This window comes from Xiphophorus maculatus, chromosome 8, assembly GCF_002775205.1.
Source record: "Xiphophorus maculatus strain JP 163 A chromosome 8, X_maculatus-5.0-male, whole genome shotgun sequence".
Taxonomy (NCBI): domain Eukaryota; kingdom Metazoa; phylum Chordata; class Actinopteri; order Cyprinodontiformes; family Poeciliidae; genus Xiphophorus; species Xiphophorus maculatus.
The window spans coordinates 12,360,199-12,378,860 of record NC_036450.1 but is presented as its reverse complement, the minus strand read 5'-3'; the positions used below and the strand labels follow the sequence as shown (position 1 = coordinate 12,378,860).

Genomic DNA, 18,662 nt, shown 5'->3' with positions numbered 1-18,662 from the left:
CATATACTGGGTATCATATTCTGTTGTATGGTATTGGCAAACATAATTCAGCTGTTTATAAAAGACCAAACAAGAATGCTGTGTTTTTATTGTAACCCACGGAAGCAATTAATTAAAAGCCTCTGTTTAAATACAACTAATTTGTCAGCCGGTGTTACGCATGTGCCTGTTCTGCTGTGTTTCCAGTCAGTTACATAACGGTCTAACTGTTTTTATCGTAAGTCTTGGACATAGAAGCCAGATTACGACAAGGATTTCAACCCAAAGAGATTACCTCTAGATTTAAGCACCTTATTTAGTTCCAAGCAATGAAAATCAGCCATAAGCTTGACTGTTGGGCACGTATATAAAGGCAGACACCAGCCCAGGACCTGATCTGCTGCAGAGCGAACACATCCACACCCAGAACTTTGATTTTTAATCTCGGCTGCTACTCTTAACCCAAACAGGTAAGATGCTGGATTTGGATTTTAACATTAGTTGCCTATTTACTAGTTAAATTGTTGCTTTTGAGCTGCATCTATACCTTCTGCGCTCTAGTAAAAAAATGCAGGAAAGTCGCAGACTAAAGACAATCCTCATTGAATGTTGAACCTTATTTGATATTAGAACAGAGTTCAGACTGAATTTAAATGTTGCAATAGAGTTTTTGTGTATTTTGTTTAAAATTACTCTAAATGGTGAAAAAGTATGTAGTCTATTTCTCTTAAACACATGTTTTGGTGTGCCTTATGCTTCATTACAGAATGGGATCCTTTAAGTTGGCCCTGCTGCTGGTCTTTGTGTCCTGCGTTGAACGCAGTCTGTCTGCCTCCTGCATTGTAGATAGTTTCTCAGTCAAAGAAGACTTTGATCCAAAGAGAGTGAGTACAAAAAACACATTGAGATATGAATGTCAGGAGAAAAAAAGATCAAATATTTCTGACTTCCCTTTTATGACAGTATGCTGGGAAGTGGTATGCCCTGCAGAAGAAAGACCCAGAGGGGCTCTTCCTGCAGGACAACATCTCCGCCGAGTACACCATTGACGATGATGGCTCCATGACTGCCTCTTCCAGGGGACGGGTCACATTGTTTGGGTAAAGAACAGAGTTTTCAAAAGAGGTTCTGCATCAGATGCTGCTCTTTAAAATGTTTTTCCCTTCTTTAAAAACTGATGGTGACCTGACCAGGGCAGGAAAAGATGTTATTTTTCTTAGCCAGGTTTTAAAAAAACATGTTCAGGACAGAAATATCTAGGAACAAAAGCATCCTAAGCATTAATTATAAGCAGAGTTTTCACTCAATAATAAAGGAATTAGGAAGAGATGTGTCATGGATGTCTTTTTTTTTTTGCATGTTTTGAAGATTTGTAGTTAGTATATTCCAAAATAATTGTTGTAAGCATTCAGAAAAGAAAAGCTAAAGAACTTTTCTTGCATCATTGATCTGATTTTTGGTTTTGCAGCTTCTGGGTTGTCTGCGCTGATATGGCTGCTCAGTACTCTGTACCTGACCCTACCACTCCTGGCAAGATGTTCATGAACTACCAGGGCCTGGCCAGCTACCTCTCAAGCGGAGGTATGTTCAGCACTACTTCCCATCACACATTTGCATTTTTACACTTCATTCCTACAAACATAGTACTTTTCTGTCAAACTAGGCGACAACTACTGGGTCATCGACACCGACTATGACAACTATGCCATCACCTATGCTTGCCGCTCCCTGAAAGACGATGGCAGCTGCGAGGATGGCTATGCCCTTGTGTTCTCCAGGAACCCCCGTGGCCTGCCTCCAGCGATTCAACGCGTCGTCCGTCAGAAACAGGAGGAAATCTGCATGGCCGGACAGTTCCAGCCCGTTCTGCAGTCTGGGGCCTGCTGAGCAAAATCCAAGAAAGAGAAACGGGGATGAGAAGCAAGTGCCAGTCAGATGCTGTCTTTGTGGATAGAGAGCAAACAGAGGGAAAAACCTGAGAGCATGTGTGTTTGGTTAATCTATGACAGTGATGGAGTTGAAAAATGCAAAGAGATTGACAAAAGAAGAATATTTCTCTTCTTCTGCTTTTTATGAATTTTTCTTCCACCTCCTTCACATATCCATGTATTATTAGTATTATGATTAGTATTTTGGCCAGAGTTCTCTTGAAAAAGAGATGCAATCTCAATGAGACTTTCCTGGTTAAATAAAGGCTACATACAGACACAAATACATACATACATGCATACATGCAAAAGAAAAATTTTACTTTGCAGTAATGTTTGTGAGTGAATGTACAAAACAAATAAAGATTTTTTTTTACACAAAAATGATTCAAGATTTTATTTATTAATTAGAAATTTAAATGCATAAATTAGATTGCAACTGTGTTATGGTAAATTTCATGTACACAAATCTTGACACTTGCAAAAAAATTTAAAATGTAAATAATAAATGGTTTGTGTTTTTTTTTGACAAATAAAATATAGTTTTAGAACAACTTTTGGATATGTCCAAATCTGTTTTATAGAACTTGATCTTTGTTTTTGGTTGTTATTCATGATAAAGTTCATACATTTCGCTGTCAGATGTAGATGTTTATTTTTGACAAAGAAATGAGATGGACATTTCCAAAAAGATAAAAGAAAAAAAAAAACAATGTAAAAGGAGAGTTATTCTTGAAATAATAATAAAAAAAATATTTTCATTTCATTGAAAAAAAAGAGTAAAAAATTATTGCTTCCCTTCTCAATCATCAGAGGAAAAGTGTTGGCAGTACAGCACTTTGTGTCTGATAAATACAGACTAGTTTTTTTGCATCTTTGCACTAACATTCTGAATATTCATCTTCTGTGATGAACTTTCATTAAGATGACAGAACTCTGCAAACCCCTAATATTTTTGCTCCTTCCACAGATCGATATATCAAAACTGGTCCCTGCAAAAAATTGGTATTGCCTTCAGGAAGAAGAAAGTGAAATATTACTTAAATCTTACATTGGTTAAGGATATGAACAATGTTCGGGTTAAAAGTTCTTGGTGAGAATTAGTCTTGCCTGAAATAATGTGCTTACATTTTTATTCCTTTTTCTGTTCTCCTGGACACTGAAACTCATCTTTGTTTACACAAAGACACCTAAAAACTTTTACTTTAAAAATCCCTCACAGTTCGTTCTTTAAAATATGCTTTTCTTCTACAGTTTTTGATTTCTGAGACATTATAATCCAAATTTTGATTAGAAATTGCCCATAATAAAAGAAGCTGTAGTGTTTTATACCAGCATTGATTGCTTTGGTTTAGATTTTCTTTCATTCACAAGCTGGCATTCCACATTCCACACACAGCCAGATTATGGTGCAGATAATCGACATGGTTCCTGAATTTACTTTCCACCTTGCTCACGTTGCAGCTAACCTCGCTTATCCACTCTGTACATGTTGGGCCCACTTGTAAGAGGCTTTTTTCATGTTTAGAGATTTTTTTTCTCTGTCCTGGCTGTGTGTGAAGCCAAAGTTTAACCATCAGACTGGGAATAGTGTGGGGGTGGAGGGTGGGGATTTGGCAGAGAGTAGAGTTACTGTTACTCTGCGTCAAAGAGTAAAAATGAGGTGATTCAAATATCTGACTATTATCCCATATGAGTTTTATCCCAGAGTGTTCTTTGGGCCCCAATCAACTCCAAGTAGACCTTATATGTCCTATAGACTGATAACACACTGGATATCACAAAGTGAGCTGGAAAGTGTTGCTGCACAGAAGGATGGGTTAGGATATGCTGAATAAAAAATACCAATTTATTGAAGCACTAACTCAATAGTTCACAGATTAATGCTGGTTCTGAAGATATTCAAGACAAGCTGGTGAAGATCATCAGCTGTCCAGGATATGTAAAGCAAAAGTGCTTGGTTAGAAACCAATTGGACTTATTCTCTTGTTTCTTTAAGAGCCTTCACCTTTCATCCAAAAGCTTCTCCAGCTTTGAACCATTGCTGAAAGTTGGAAGAAGAATGCAAATGGATCATTTGGGAAATTAATTTGGCAGTTAAGGACACATAGCCCAGGTCTCCATTCAGTTCAACATTTCAGTCGTTGTAATTGACAATCCATATATAACCTTGATAATGCCAAATGAACAATTTTAGTCACATGTTCAAAGGTGTGAATTGCTGTAAAACCGCCTGGGAAGGCAAATGAAGGCTGTAGTGTAGGTGTTAAGAAAAAGATTAAACGTATGATGCCATGCTGAAATTCACTGAACCCCTGAGAGAGTGACCCAGTCTTTCACAGATGTTTGTAAAATCAGTCTGTGGGCCTATCGGTGCTGGATTTTATACACTTGTGGCCATGAAAGTGATTGGACCATCTGAACTTAATGATTTGGAAAAGTGAGTAAATATTTTTGGGAATGCAGTGTATTTTAATTTGTATGAACAGTCAATGGGACCATTTCAGTCTGTTTTTATGCTGTTTAAAAAATTACCCAAATTGGGCTTGGTAAGAAATGTGCTAAATTTTAAAATATTAAATGTAGGTTCACAGTAACTTTGAAAAAAAAAAAAAAGGCTTCATCACAATCACACAGGATCACAAACACAAACGAGAGCAGACATTTAAGCTTGAAAGCATGATAAGAAGCTGCACTTTGGTCATTCAAGTGTTTAATCCCTTATTAGTCCTAGGAAATGAAGCCAAACCCAATACAATACGTCTCAGGCAGTAATGGGATTAATGGTGTTCAGAGGTTTAGGAGTATTTGGTCAAACTGTACTAACTCAGCTTTTGGGTCATGGAGGGCCCTTCAGGGTTAAAGATCAAACATATACAAGTATTTTAATTTTTATTAATTTTATGATAATAACTACTTAATTTGTTAATAAAAGTATTTATATATATATATATATATATATATATATATATATATATATATATATATATATATATATATATATTTGAAGTTCAAATATTCAGAAATATTAGTTCATTACCTCCAAGTAATATTGTGTGGGTTGCTGCATTCTGACAATGCCCAAGCATTGTGTCATCTATTTACACATAAAAACCTGGATTTTGCAGCACAAAATCTGTATGGCTACATGGGGTTGATAAAATAAAGTTTATATCAATGTTTCTAAAAAGAGATTTGTCACACTAAGTACAGTCCACCAGAGGGCAGCGCAGTTACGCCCAATAGCTCTTTATTCTTATTTCTCTCAATACAAGTGAAACAATCATCTCTGTAACAATAAGGTTGTGCTTTATGATAAAAAATATTTTACTCTCCTAAACAATGCAATGCTTATTTTCAGTACCTTTGTAAGGTTAATTAAAAAACAATATGGTGCCTTACTACTTTGGTCGCTGCATTGTATTCAAACAGCTGCTGTGTCAATAATTGAAGCAAAGCAAACAGGAGGATTCTCAGACAGACCACTGAATGTAGTCAAACTACTTTTGTTTTTTTAAGACGTTCAAGTGATGATCAACATTTAGTCTGTGCAAACAAAAAGAGAAAAGGAAGGAAACCTGATGGAAAAAGTAATGGAGGGATGATATTCATTCACCAATAGGTTCGTAAGCCATAAAGAGATCAGTTGTAGTACTGTCTGCAAGTTTTCCAAATACCTCCTGAACACAAAGTCTGCACTTTGAGTCTGATGTTTTCAAAACATCCCCTTATCCAAAGATCACTGTCTCATCTCTGCTTTCATCGTGTCTCATTTTCTGTTTATGGCAAGAGGAGAAAAGAGACTAAAAAGACATTGCCATCACTTGAATTGATGTGGCTATATTTTATGGTGTGGACTATTTTTTCTGAAATGAACAAATAATTAATTTTAGAGCAGTCATAGCCAACCAATAAGTAATCAGAAAGATGATTTGATTGCAAAAAAAAATAAACTTTTGCAGTTGAAATTATTTATACATAAAGTTCCAACCGGATGTTTGCCAAAACTGTATAAAACGAAACACAACCTTTACCTCACTGTCTGATATTAAGTCAGACTAAATAATTCATCTTTTGGATCAGTTAGAATTACCAACATAAATTCTTTCGCAATGCTAAATATATATTTTTACATTTCTTTATAATTATGTCTTTTATCAAAGTCAGTAATATATATTACTATTCCTTTATATTAGATAGATTATATCAGATGACAATGATGCAAGGCTTATTGTATGTTTTGCAAATTATTACACTAATCAGAGATAGACTTGTACTGGGATACAGGTACTTCTTTATTTCAAGTACAGTCAAAAACCACCAAAGATATGTAAATGTAAAGGTAAATCCATGCATCACGTTTTCTAAAGTCAACTTTACAACACAAGGAAATAAATACCTAATTCCAGAAATTTTTCCAAGTATAACACAACATTTTTGTTAGTCGACTCTCACCCAACGATTTGACTAAAAATGAAAATACATGTTTAGATGCAGTTATCTATTGTTATTAAGATAATAAAAATCAAAGAATCTCAGATTAGCCAATGTATGGAAACATTTATCTAAAACAAAAAAACATACTATATAGTCAAGGTATACTCCAAAAATGTCTCATTCAAAATACTTTTTTCTTGTAAAACTGAACATCGGTGTACTTTTAAATGTAGGCTAACATGGTGATATTGTTTTCTATTGTTACTCTGTGTTTCTTTTGCAAGCAATACCTTAACTTTTAATAAACTCTCTTTTTCCTTTTTCCTATTTCTTTGTTTCTTCAATCTGCTCCACCTCGCTGGACTCATCCACCACTTTCCCATTGATCATCGTCTGAGTCACCACCTTCACAATCTTTCTGGTGCGAACATCTGGCTCCTCTGCACAGAAAGGAGATTATTTTCGATCAGGTGAGCTTTGCGTTGCTTTTTTAAAGAAATTCACTAAAAAGACACATGGACTACATTTGTTGAAATCATCAGATTCAAATGACAACTAAACAAAAAGAAAAACCGTTAGGGCTGAGAGGAACAGGATTTCCGAGCTGAAATGAATGAGATAGAGAGGATGATGGTGTGAGTTTATGTCATCTTCTGAGATATATTTCTAGTGGGACTTTTGACATGAAACTTGCACCAGATGTTGGGGAAAAGTAATTCACAGAACGAAATGTAAAACACATAAAGAAAAAATATGTAAAAAGACAAAAGAAGCCAATTAACAAGCTGAAATCTGTGATTACTTAGAAAACAATCTTGTTAAAGTGTAAAGCTGTATCAGTTGGTTAAGTTTTGATTTATGGCTTATTAAAAGATTCCCATTACATGATAAGATGAACAAAAGTAACGAGTTCCTTCAAACTCTTTGCAACCCTACGGCGAAACATACTGATGGCATACGCAAAAGTTGCTGTGAACACAGACATAATCAAGAATTGGACATGTATTCAGAATACGTAGCAACGATCAGTTTTTCATACCAGATTTTATGATATGAATAATCACAAGAACTGTCTATAGCAAACAGCATATAGTTCAAGGTGGAATAACTGAACAAATGTACTAGGATAGGCGAAACAAGGGTCGATCAACCAACTTTCATTGAAAATCTATGGTAAGAACTGAAGATCACAGCTTTCCATAACCTTTTAGATTTGAAGATAGTTTGTTTGGAGGAATGGATCCAAATCCCACCTGAACAACGCATAAGGCAAGTTTCCTGATACAGGAGATGTCTGGAAGTTGCCAAACAGGCTTTTCTAAAGCACATTGAATACTTTTACAATGTATTTCTCTTGCCATTCCACTTATGAATAGAGTTAAATGTCAACTGCATCATTAGACACATATTTGTTGCATAGATTTACTGATACAACTTAAATAAGAATATTGATGATTAAATAAAAGCAGTATGATGCAAGGAGAACAAGATGCTAAACAATAAATCAAACATTATGACTACTTAATATTACCTCTCTTAAGTATTCGTAATCCCTTCTAATCCTCTATATTTCAATAGCATTTTGACTATTCGGCTAACCCCAAAGAAACCTCTGCATTTTTGTTTTTCCTTCTCAGTCAAATGATTTTTGAAGCAGCCTCCTATTTGCTAACCCATCAGCATGAGTAAGTCAAATTAAAACACAGTTACAACAACGAGATAAATCCTGTCCCACCCACAGTTGTTGCTTCAGGAGCTGAGCTGTTCACTGTATTTACTTGTTCGCAGTTTCATAGAACTGTAATTATTCCTGGGCCTCTTGGGTGTGTTATATGTTCTGCCCCAGGTACAATATCTATCTATCCATCCATCCATTTTGTATACCCATGTGATCTCACTAGGGCCTGTAATTATCTGTATGCTGCAGGAATCATTTTCTTATTGTTTATTTATCTCATATGTCTTTGTTACCGAATCTTCCCAAGGGAGTTTCCTTTTAACTTTTCCCCATTCTTCACTTGTGATAAATTTGCTGAATCAGTTTTATAAGCAGTCACCAGAACCTCAATATCTTAAGTCCACAAGGCTATGACTATTCCACTGCCTTTATTAGTTTAAATTTGCAACATATCAAACATAAAATCACTGTAAATATATACACTTTAGCCAAGATCTTCCCTTTAGCTAAGCTTTTGGACTCTTTATGTCAAACCCTTTTTGTTTTTGGTAACACTTGTCAGTAATTGCTGATCTGATGTCAAATTTCTTACGTTATTTTTCCCTTATTCTCTTCAAATTGATCTGATTCACTGTACAAGAAAATAAATCTAGCAAACATGCAAAAAAGGAAGAAACCAAGGACTTACTTTTTGGTGGAATAATAACTTCTTTGACTCTGAGGGGGAGAAATAAAACTAGTTAGTAAGGAGCGGTGTTGTGTCTTTACATAAAATGGCAAACATGGGAATATGTCTACAAAGGAATGCCTGCAGCTTAAAAATGGAGTCTGTACATCGAAAAGTGATTTATTGGTCCATGCATCATTAAGGAACCTATACAACTTTAAGGTATTATTTCAGCACTGGTACCAGACAAAGCAAAACAAGAAATACCCAGCCTAAGTTGTAATCCATGAGAAAACAATGTGTGCAACCATGCAACTCAACTGCAAGTTGGGTCACAGCTGAGCCAGAAAAACAGACAACAAAATTAAGTTAACATCTTTTCCTGCCTGAGTTTGTAACTTGATTAATTAGCAAAAAAATCTAAGCAATATAACTTTTCTCGTAAGCCTGAAGCCTGAAAAGTTACTCACGTTTCCTCTCCCTCCAACAGGCGCCTATAGGTAGCAATCTCCATTTCCAGGTTCTGCTTGATGCGGAGAAGCTGCTCGTAGTCGGTCTTGTTGCGCTGCATGTCCAGCCTGAGCTGGGACAGGTCGTCCTCCATCTGGCTCAGGGTGACCTGCAGCCGCTCCATCTCAGAAGAATACTTCTGACCCGTCTCAGCCAGGTTACCCTCCAGAGCTGCTATCTGGGGGAAGAAAAGTGAAAATAACAGATTACACCCTGAATGTCAGTTTAAACAGACCATAGATTTAGCAAGCTCTTATTTATGCCAGTGAAAGCTTTGTCATATACAACGCACCAAGAATGAGATTTATTAAAGTTGAATAAGTTATTGTGAGAATGTAAAATGCAGAAATTATTGACGTAATGTTATTCTTTGAGCTTAGAAGGGTTCCTCTGACACGCAAAGGGAAAATCTCTAAACACATATAGGTTAAGCTACAGTCATATTTTCCACATCTTCCCAAAGTCCACTTCTAAATGGTCTCATTAGTCCGTCCTGGAAGGGAAATCTTCTAAGAATGGATCCAAGAAACCATTGATCCAGCAAGTTTGCATATCAAATCCAGAAAGTTTTTGGTTGATTGCTGATTCTCTAATTCTGCGTGTTAAATGGCCTGTTGGTGCACATTGTAAGTTTCATCTGTTTTCTGTACAGTTTGTGCAAAGTTTAAGACTCCATGTTTTCTATTTGCTGTAAAGATGATCTCAGTTTAATTCTATGAATTACTTAAGTGGTGTTACTCTTTGCATTAGCACCTGTGTCCAAAGTGTTTCAGAGCTACATTGATTAGGTTTGTTTATCTTTTGTTTCTTTTAGTGTGAGTTTATCTGCTGTGAGTTAGTGGTTTCCTATCTTACCATCTATACTATTACATGTGTCTAAACAAGAGGAAATTAAGTTTCAATTATGTGTCTCACTATAAATACACTTTCAATCCAAATAGTGCATGTTTATCGGAATCAAGGTGTGGAATTAACAGGACTTTGCTGCATCAGAACAAGATTGTTTTCTTTTTTCATAATGTCACCGTCACTGACTCATTTTCAAATTTACAGATCAACTAACTGCCTGGGAATTACATTTCAATGCTATGAGTGATACCAAGTAGTTATTATCAGAAAGTAGGCCAAGCCGTCAATTTCACTTTCAGACATGCTGAGCTGAGTCAACTTTGATCATCTCAGCATGCTTAGATAGATGGTTTCCATGCAGCTAAATGTTTTCCAAGCATTCTGGCTTAGCTGGGGATCAAATTATGTATGATACAGTGTCAAATGTTTAGTAACGTGGGGCTGGAGCGTTATTTTACTGGAATATATTGGCTGACTACAGATTTGACTCGTAATTTCAGTGATTTCTGGATCTCATTATTAAGTTTTACATTTTTACTGGTGCTGATTTTAAATAATTTTTATATACTGAAGAATACCCAGAGATCTCAATGTGTGTGTTTTTTTTTTTTTAGTTTAATAAAGATAATTCACAGAACTGCTCAGTCCTCAAGTTGATTGAGAGATGAATTTCATCTAAAACTTAATGCAGTTTAACTTCAACAAATATCAAAAGTATTAATTAACTGAAGCATAAGGTTGTAGTAATGGAGTCTGTTTAAAATACTGCATGCATAAAAAGCTTTAGTGTTATTACCATGTTACAGTGTTTTACATGGTACAGTTGGATACTTTAGAGTGCCTGATAAAAGCTAATGATCCCTCGACTGCTCCAGTTGCATCAGAAGGCGTTTTGCTGTGGTAATTTAGCCACAAGAATGTCTCCTACTATAATATCTAAAATAGCTTCTCCAACAACAATCAGCAGATTCCTGTGAACTGATAACACCTTGGTACCCAAAGCAAATACACCCACCTCAAAAACAATTAGCCGTCTCAGCGTTGTACGTAACCCAATACTATTCAACAACTGAATCCCACGTGCTGTTGCGTGTCTTATCAACGTGGGAGAACATGTTCACTGTCAACATGGGATTACAAGTGGAAAAAAAACAAAATGCAAAAAAAAAAGTAGAGTTCCCCGACTGTAGAGTGCTATAGTTTGGAAAGGCATGAAAGATGCAACAAAGAAAAAACTTGTCTGGTTGAGACTGAAGGTTAATTCCTTTAAAGATTTTCTTTGTAATTGCTCTCTCTCATGAAACCAGCCTCTCTTTCACACTGTTAAATAACCCACTGTGGTTTTGTTCTAGGTTAATACATATAACCGTCATCTTAGAGTCCAGGCTGCGGTGTTTACATTGCTTTATTTACATAAGTTGATGTTTGTACAGCTCCAGAAGAGGAGATTTGACTCCGATTATCATTTTCAACGTACTTACTCCTTTTTTCTCTCGTTTATCTGTGTCTCCTCAAGACTAATGAGGAGATGCAGACTAACTAAACACTCCACATTATGTTGGAGTGTCCATTCTGTCTGACCTCTTCATTCCAGCAGCAGCAGCTCACCTGTTTGTGCAGACTGTCCAGCTCCACCTCCAGTGTCTGCAGGAAGCGCTGCCTCTCAGTCAGCTCTCCCTGGGCTCCTCTCAAGGCCTCGTTGCTCTCCTTCACCTCATTCTGCACCGTCTCCAGCTGCACAAATGATGTGTTTCAATTGTGTGACTTTTGCCCTTTTAAATCGATATATTGTGGGTATAAACTTAAGAGTGCTTTGAATTGTCCCACACCTTCTTGCGGTACCACTGCTCTGCTTGCTCCTTATTTTTCTTAACAATTCCCTCATACTGAGAGCGCAGTTCAGACAGAATGGTACCCAGCTCCGGTCCGCTGGCAGGGTCCACCTCGACATTCACTTCATCTCTGGCAATGCGAGACCTCACCTGCTCCAGTTCCTTCAGGGGCATAAATATTAGCACACTTTGTGTTTGCACTGTCATGCTGTGAGCATGTATTTCAAACATGTTTAACATCTGTGCAAACATGTTTAATAAAACTGAGAGCAGTTCCTGTGAAACAAAAACCTCAAGTTGCAAAGTAGATTTTCATTATTTAGATGTCCCTCATTAATATTTGATTGGACCAAGCTCATCTTACCACCGGCTTTTCTTCTTACCCTCTTTTATTCCTGCTCAGGTGTACTCAGTAAATCTACTCCATCACGTACATATAGACATACTGTACCATGCCTCAAAAACATATTCAACTCTTTACATTCTGTGACGTTACAATCATAAAAGATATTCTCTCAGGATTTTATGTGACAGAACAACAATAAATAGATCATAATTGTAAAGTGCAAGTTTGATGATACTTGTTTGAAAAAAAAATCCGAAAAGACTGGTGTATGTTTGCATTGAAGAGGAATAAATATGTTTAAGATATTGTGGACTAAAAGGTTTTACAACTGAGGAAATTGTCCTATAAACAGGTAAAAAACCACAAACGTACAACACAACATAAAATGCAATACTTTGTCATTATTAATTCAAAAATTGTCAAAATGTAGAAACAATGACTGAAATCCAAGTACACCCATCCTGTTTTAGCAAAATTAAGAAGTTATTTGAAGTTGACGACTGTAAAGTTAAAATGAATTAAAATAGTATGGCTAGTTTTGAAGGTATGCCAGGACAAAAGTCAATCTTCTCTAAAAATAACCTGCCGTTTAATCTCAGCTTTGCAAAGTGGAAACTTATTTAATAGTTCTGAAACATTCTTCTAAGGTCAAATGGCACTAAAGAAAATATGTTCTGGCCAAAACTCACAAATCCATTATTAGAGAAACCTAAAAACGGCACGAACACCTTTCTGTGTCGAGCATGGAGTGTTAATTTAGGCTTTCTTTATAGAGTATGCTACTCTATAAAGTAACGTACTATATGCATGTCCTACTGCATATTATATTATATTTAAACTTGAGGGAAAAGGAGGTGGAGAATGTTCAATTGAAAGTTCTTCACACTGTAAAAACACAGTAAAATGAAGTAGAGATTACAAAAAAAGGGATGGATTGTAGATCAGTGTATCATTTAGTGGGAGCAGAGTAAGCTTATCTTCTTTTGAGGCCACTTTGGATCAGCTGATTTCATCCAAAGTGCATTTTTGGAGCAATCAGATCTGCTTGCCTTTTGTCCACAGTAACCAGAGTTCCACCTCAGTTTGGCTCCACAAAAACTACTTAGACCACTAAATTGGGTCAGGCTTGTATCAAACAATGTGCTGCCTGTAGGTTCAGGTGCTACAATAAAAGATAGCAAGGGGAAAACAGGATAGCACAAATGTGGGGTAAATGCTGCCAAACAGGTGGCTGAAATAACTGCAGTTCACGTGAATCTGGAGATAGACGAGGAGAGAACAGGGGAACATGTCTTACTTACCTCCTCGTGGTTTTTCTTGAGGAAATAAAGCTCCTCTTTGAGGCTGTCTAGGTCTCCTCTCAGAGAAGCAATGATCTGCTCGTGGTCGGTCTTAGCCTTCTTCAGGGCAACGCAGTCTCTCTCCACAGACTGACACATCACCAATTCAGTTTCCCATCTTCCAAAGTTTGGGAAAGTGGACAAAAATGGTCAGCAGAACATCAATTTGAATAATCAAAAAGAAACCTCTACTGTTTGAAACAGAAGGTTATTGGTAAAGCTGCACAACATAGGAGAAATGCTTCTCCTAACCAGAGATTGTGTATAATTTTCTTTAAATTAATATTACAGAACTGACTAAACTAATATCTATAACTTACAAATAGAGCTCTTGCATGTGGGTACATGTAGTTTCCTTAGTTATATTCTGTGTCATTGATGCAACAGAAACCTGAATTACCAGAGAGCTCTTTACACAGTGAGGTCAAGATCTTAAAATAGAAAAAAACAAAGTGCATGAAATTGTATTTTTCATAGAAGCGCTTTGCTAATAACAGTACAGGTTCCTCACATATTTTTTCTCTGTTGTCAGAGAACATCAGGTCTCTCAAGGTGACATAATTACATATTATTACAACATATCTGCAACAAATTGTATGTTGAAGGATTGTGTGTCTCCCATTTCCTTTAGACATGCCCTGACCTAAGTAATCATTGCAAATATCTACCTTGGTGTCCGTTTTCTGCAGGAACCAAGATGTACACTGTAAAAAAAGTATTTCCCCCATTTCTGCTTTTCTTAGATATTTCAAATCCTCAAACAAAATTTAATGTCAATGATAACCTAAGTAAAAACAAAGTGGTCCTATGAAAACACAGTTCAACCCTTGTTTAATCACGAATTAACTGTTAACCACATTTTTTGGTCAGTTTCATTAGTTACACTCAGAGCTGATCATTGACAGACTAGTAGCATCAAGAAAGCATGTAAATGTTAGCATGGAGGCTAAAGTTCTCAAAATCAACACATCAGGTCCCAAACTAAAGAAATTAAAAAATTACATGGAACAATTGTGAGTCTGTGTGAGAGTAGTTGTCCAATTAAAATTAATTCAAAATTAATCCTGCTCACCCAGGAAGCCACAAACAAATACAGAAGAACACCTTCAGTATAGCAGACCTCACTCGTCTCAGTCAAGGTCAACATCTTCAGTCACACATGGTGGTACTATGTCATCAGCAACCTCACCATCGACTTTGGAGCGAGAAGTCAGTCTTTATACCGATTGAGATGTTTTGACCATAAACAAGCAATTCAAGCATCCAATGTGGAAAACAAACAGCAACGTGAGGAACATTATATTTTCCACTTGTTCATTGCCAGTTATTGTACACGCTTAATGACAGTTAAAGGCAGTTGTGTTTTCACACAGAAACAGATTGGTATGGATCAGATTTTAACAAGAACAGATCAAGTAAACATCTGGAAAAAATAATTCTGCATTTGCTCAGGTCATCTTTGTATAAAATTAAGAATTATTTAATTATCTGAAACATTAAAATGTGACAACAAAAGAAACTGTATGCAAAAAAGGGGACAAATACTTTTTAATTGCATCATGAGTAAGCATGATACAATTGGGCCATTTTGAGTCTGTTTTAAGCTGATCACAACGTTTGTTTTCCATCTTTTATTAGATGTGATGCCGATTTTTTCAAGATCAATTCTCCGTTAAAGATTGAAAAAAGGCTCTGATAGAATAAGACCTAGGTTCTATTTAACAAGTTTTATCACATTAAAGACAAACAATTTGCTTATCGTGATGTAATCTTTAACCACTCACTTGATTCTGAAGTCATCAGCAGCCAGTTTAGCGTTATCGATCTCTAACATGAGACGAGCATTCTCCAGGGTCTTCTTCCGCACCTGATTAATATTAACAGAGGTTAAACACAGCTCATCCAATCTCAGAGTGAAGGCTAAATCCCTTCATTCTTCTGGTTTCTGTTCATGTTTTATGACCTTGTAAAGACACATGCACAGCAGGGTAACTTAGTAACACACAGCAGTCTGATTTAGTTGCACAGCTTGCAGTAAAATAAATAATTTTCAAGGATAAAATGATGGAATTTTCAAAAAAAATATGACAGTATGTAGAGTATTTAATAATTTAAGTTTTAAAATATATCATATCAAGTGGTTAATGCAGGTCAGTAATCACACCATGAAAATACAGAAATATTTTTATAATGCTTTATTTATCCTTAATTTTTATGCTATTTAAATAAATCAAATGTTGTTTTCGGAAACAACATTTGAAGTGAAAAAGTAAAAACATGTCAAAGTTACAAAATATGGTCAAGTAATGAGGTATGAAAATAAGTTTTAACTTCCTTTTTAATCATTTGAGAGGGAAATGCCTGCTGATCCTAATAGACTAGGAAATGGCTGCAACTATTGCTACAGTGAAATCAATATAGAGACAACTCCAGGTATGTGATTTTGTGCTTCTGTAATAAAAAGCGTATTTAAGGGTTTTTTCACATGTTTACCAGTAGTGCCTACTACTGTTTCATTTGGGTTTTAAGCACCTCACGACTGCTATCATGAATGCTTTGTTTCTATAAAATTATGCAATAAAATGAATTATTTTGACCCTTGTAGAATTCTATATGTTATTCTACATCTTTCATGCCCACCTCTTGCTCAACAGCATGTGCCTGGGCCATCATTGAATCAAGGTCATGACCTTTGGGGATGCGCTCGATCATCAGCTGTTTGATCTTTATCTCCAGGTCGGCATTGGAGCGCTCCAGTGAGCGCACCTTAAAGAAACAAAGAGAAAGGAAGTGTTTCGGGTTACGTCGAGCTGGATCCTTTCCCCATTTCCTGTGACCTGACAATGCTGTTCTCTTATTACACTTCATACCTTATCCAGGTAGTTGGCCAGACGGCTGTTGAGACTCTGCATGGCCTCCTTCTCATTGGTGCTGTTGCCGTGCAGTCCGTTCAGCTGGAGGCTCACTGGTCCGTTGAGATCTTGGCTGATGGAGGCTGAACGGGTCAGCGGGCTGGATGGAGCAAAAGAGACGGATGCCCTGGACCGTGCGCGGCCAGTGTCCATCAGAGAACGACTGGAAAACGAGGGGCGGTTCATGGAGAAGCTTCTCACAGAGATGCTAGAGGCCATGATGGTCAGCTGTCAGAGCAGAGGAAATGAGGTCAAGCTCTTGTTGCACTGATAACATGTTTTCTATTTATTTGGATGTTCACTGAGTGGTAAGCAGGCGAACCCTGTGCAGTGCACAGCAAGCACTGTAAGAAAAAGTGGCTATCAGAAGGCTAAATGCTTCTGATTCTGTTACATTAAGAGGATGTTTTGCCTTTTTAAATGGATTAAGACTGCATTTGTAAAAAAAATCTAAAAGGAATCAGGTACAGGATTTGTTTCCGTCTCTGATGGCTTTAACAGGTTCACATTTAAAAAGTAATCATTACGAAAACAGACAAGTTTAAATGTCAGCCTGAAGGACCTTTTTAAGACATTTAAGTTGTTTAAAGCTACCCTTACACGGTATCTAGTTTCAGAAAAAGCCCTTAAGCAAATGGGCTGCACTGGACGGTGCTTGGCCGGCCTTTTTTTTAATGGAAACACAAGTAGAGCCTAATAGTCAATTCAACTGATCGCCCACTGAAGATGATGAAAGAAGCTTTTCAGTGAGTGGATTTACAGGCGGCCAGTAGCCATTCAGGCTAACCATCTGCATCTGAGAGACGGACGACTTTATGGTCAGAGCCACTTCAGCGTGTTATTCTCAGCTGTGTGCAAATTCAGCTTCGACTCCAGCCATCATGAAATCAAAATGTAAATGAGCACAGCTTGGCTCTGAGTCAAAGAAGAGCCTCTCAGGACGTGCTGAGGACACTTTTGCAGCCTTTCACTGCGGTAATAAGATTTGTGGTGAATTTAAAAGAAGAATAAAAAGAAGAGGGAATCTAACTAGGGTTAATGTTTTATTTTTTAATGCTTAATCCTCAGATTTTATCTTCTCTTAAACAGGTATTCACATTACTTCCTGTGCATGAAGCATGACTAACAGTTGTTTGGATGTGAAACAGTGTGCAAGGCAGCATATCTTCGTCCGGGTGTACGTGTGTGTGTGTGTGTGTGTGTGTGTGTTGTGCAGGGCTTTGGTGGCTGATTAGTAGTCAAGTGAACCTCTCTGTGTCTCTGTCACTTGATCCTCGCAACACCGTTCCCACAACACCACAAAGGACCCACAGCGGGAGACAGGCAGCCCTTGTTCAGATAAAAGATTGAACTCAGGAAAATGATCTAGAAAATATTCAGAGGGAATTCCACCTGCACAAGGAGACACTTTGTTCTGCAGGAAATTAACTGTCATTTCAGTTTTTCATATCAGCTTCCTAGCAGTTGACAAGTAGCTGGGATGATAGCTCTGAATAGAACTGAACAGGGGAAAAAAATCCTAATTAATTTTCACATGGAAGGTTGTTTTTTTTTTTTTTACAATATTTTCTTTATAATATTACATTGAATTTTATCTCAAATATGTTTTTAAACAATTTCTTTATTCAATACCAATCTTATAAACACATTTTTATATACTTATTTTCTATAATATTACTTGATAAACTACAACAACAATAGTAGTAGTTTTGAAAATGTTTCCTTCTTACCAGGTTTTACTTCAGATGGAGTGAAGCTGTGATCCAGAAGGATGCAGGAGGCTCTGTGTTGCTGATACCACCACAGGTGAGCCTGTGCAGGCTATATATAGCCTGTACAGATATGCAGGAAGTGGGAGGAGCTATTCTTTCAGGAGGTGTGTTTATTGTACTCCACCTGAATCATGACTCTATGCTTTTTGAATAGAAAAATGTTTAATGTTACAGTAGCACTACCACACTACACAATAGAGGATGTAGAAATAGCGTCAAGAATTTTATTATCTCCTTTTGAGGAGATATTATACACAGATTATCTCCTTAAAAGGATGATGTTCAATATATTAACTAGGAAAATAAAAACGGATCAGTATCACGGTAGTTGTTAGCAGGCAAGCACCAAAGTAGACTGTTTTCTAAAAAATTATGTATTCTGAAATTGTTTTAAACTCTTACTTTTCTAACC

At 36.7% G+C, this 18,662-nt stretch overlaps 2 protein-coding genes across 2 annotated transcripts; one reads left to right on the top strand and one right to left on the bottom strand.

Moving 5' to 3' along the window:
• The first annotated feature begins 341 nt into the window (after window positions 1-341).
• Window positions 342-2,291, top strand: LOC102226014 (purpurin-like). Its single transcript, XM_005810015.2, has 5 exons — window positions 342-449; window positions 746-863; window positions 943-1,079; window positions 1,448-1,560; window positions 1,643-2,291. Exons 2-5 carry the CDS (start codon window positions 747-749, stop codon window positions 1,864-1,866), a joined length of 591 nt encoding a protein of 196 aa, XP_005810072.1. The 5' UTR covers window positions 342-449; window position 746; the 3' UTR covers window positions 1,867-2,291.
• A 3,890-nt stretch (window positions 2,292-6,181) lies between these two features.
• Window positions 6,182-18,291, bottom strand: LOC102225749 (keratin, type I cytoskeletal 18-like). The gene is made up of 10 exons (XM_005810014.3): window positions 18,209-18,291; window positions 16,437-16,706; window positions 16,207-16,332; window positions 15,351-15,433; window positions 13,528-13,684; window positions 11,878-12,042; window positions 11,657-11,782; window positions 9,160-9,377; window positions 8,711-8,739; window positions 6,182-6,784 (listed from the first exon to the last, which is right to left on the bottom strand). The coding sequence occupies exons 2-10, from the start codon at window positions 16,695-16,697 to the stop codon at window positions 6,669-6,671; spliced, it is 1,281 nt and encodes a 426-aa protein (XP_005810071.1). The 5' UTR covers window positions 16,698-16,706; window positions 18,209-18,291; the 3' UTR covers window positions 6,182-6,668.
• Window positions 18,292-18,662: the final 371 nt, after the last annotated feature.

Coding starts and splice junctions, on each gene's coding strand:
- LOC102226014 (XM_005810015.2), top strand. CDS start 747: ATGGGATCCTTTAAGTTGGCCCTGCTGCTGGTCTTTGTGTCCTGCGTT. Junction 864..942: donor AAGACTTTGATCCAAAGAGA/GTGAGTACAAAA, acceptor CTTTTATGACAG/TATGCTGGGAAGTGGTATGC. Junction 1,561..1,642: donor CAGCTACCTCTCAAGCGGAG/GTATGTTCAGCA, acceptor CTGTCAAACTAG/GCGACAACTACTGGGTCATC.
- LOC102225749 (XM_005810014.3), bottom strand. CDS start 16,697: ATGGCCTCTAGCATCTCTGTGAGAAGCTTCTCCATGAACCGCCCCTCG. Junction 16,333..16,436: donor TGGCCAACTACCTGGATAAG/GTATGAAGTGTA, acceptor TGTTTCTTTAAG/GTGCGCTCACTGGAGCGCTC. Junction 8,740..9,159: donor CTGTTGGAGGGAGAGGAAAC/GTGAGTAACTTT, acceptor TCTCCCCCTCAG/AGTCAAAGAAGTTATTATTC.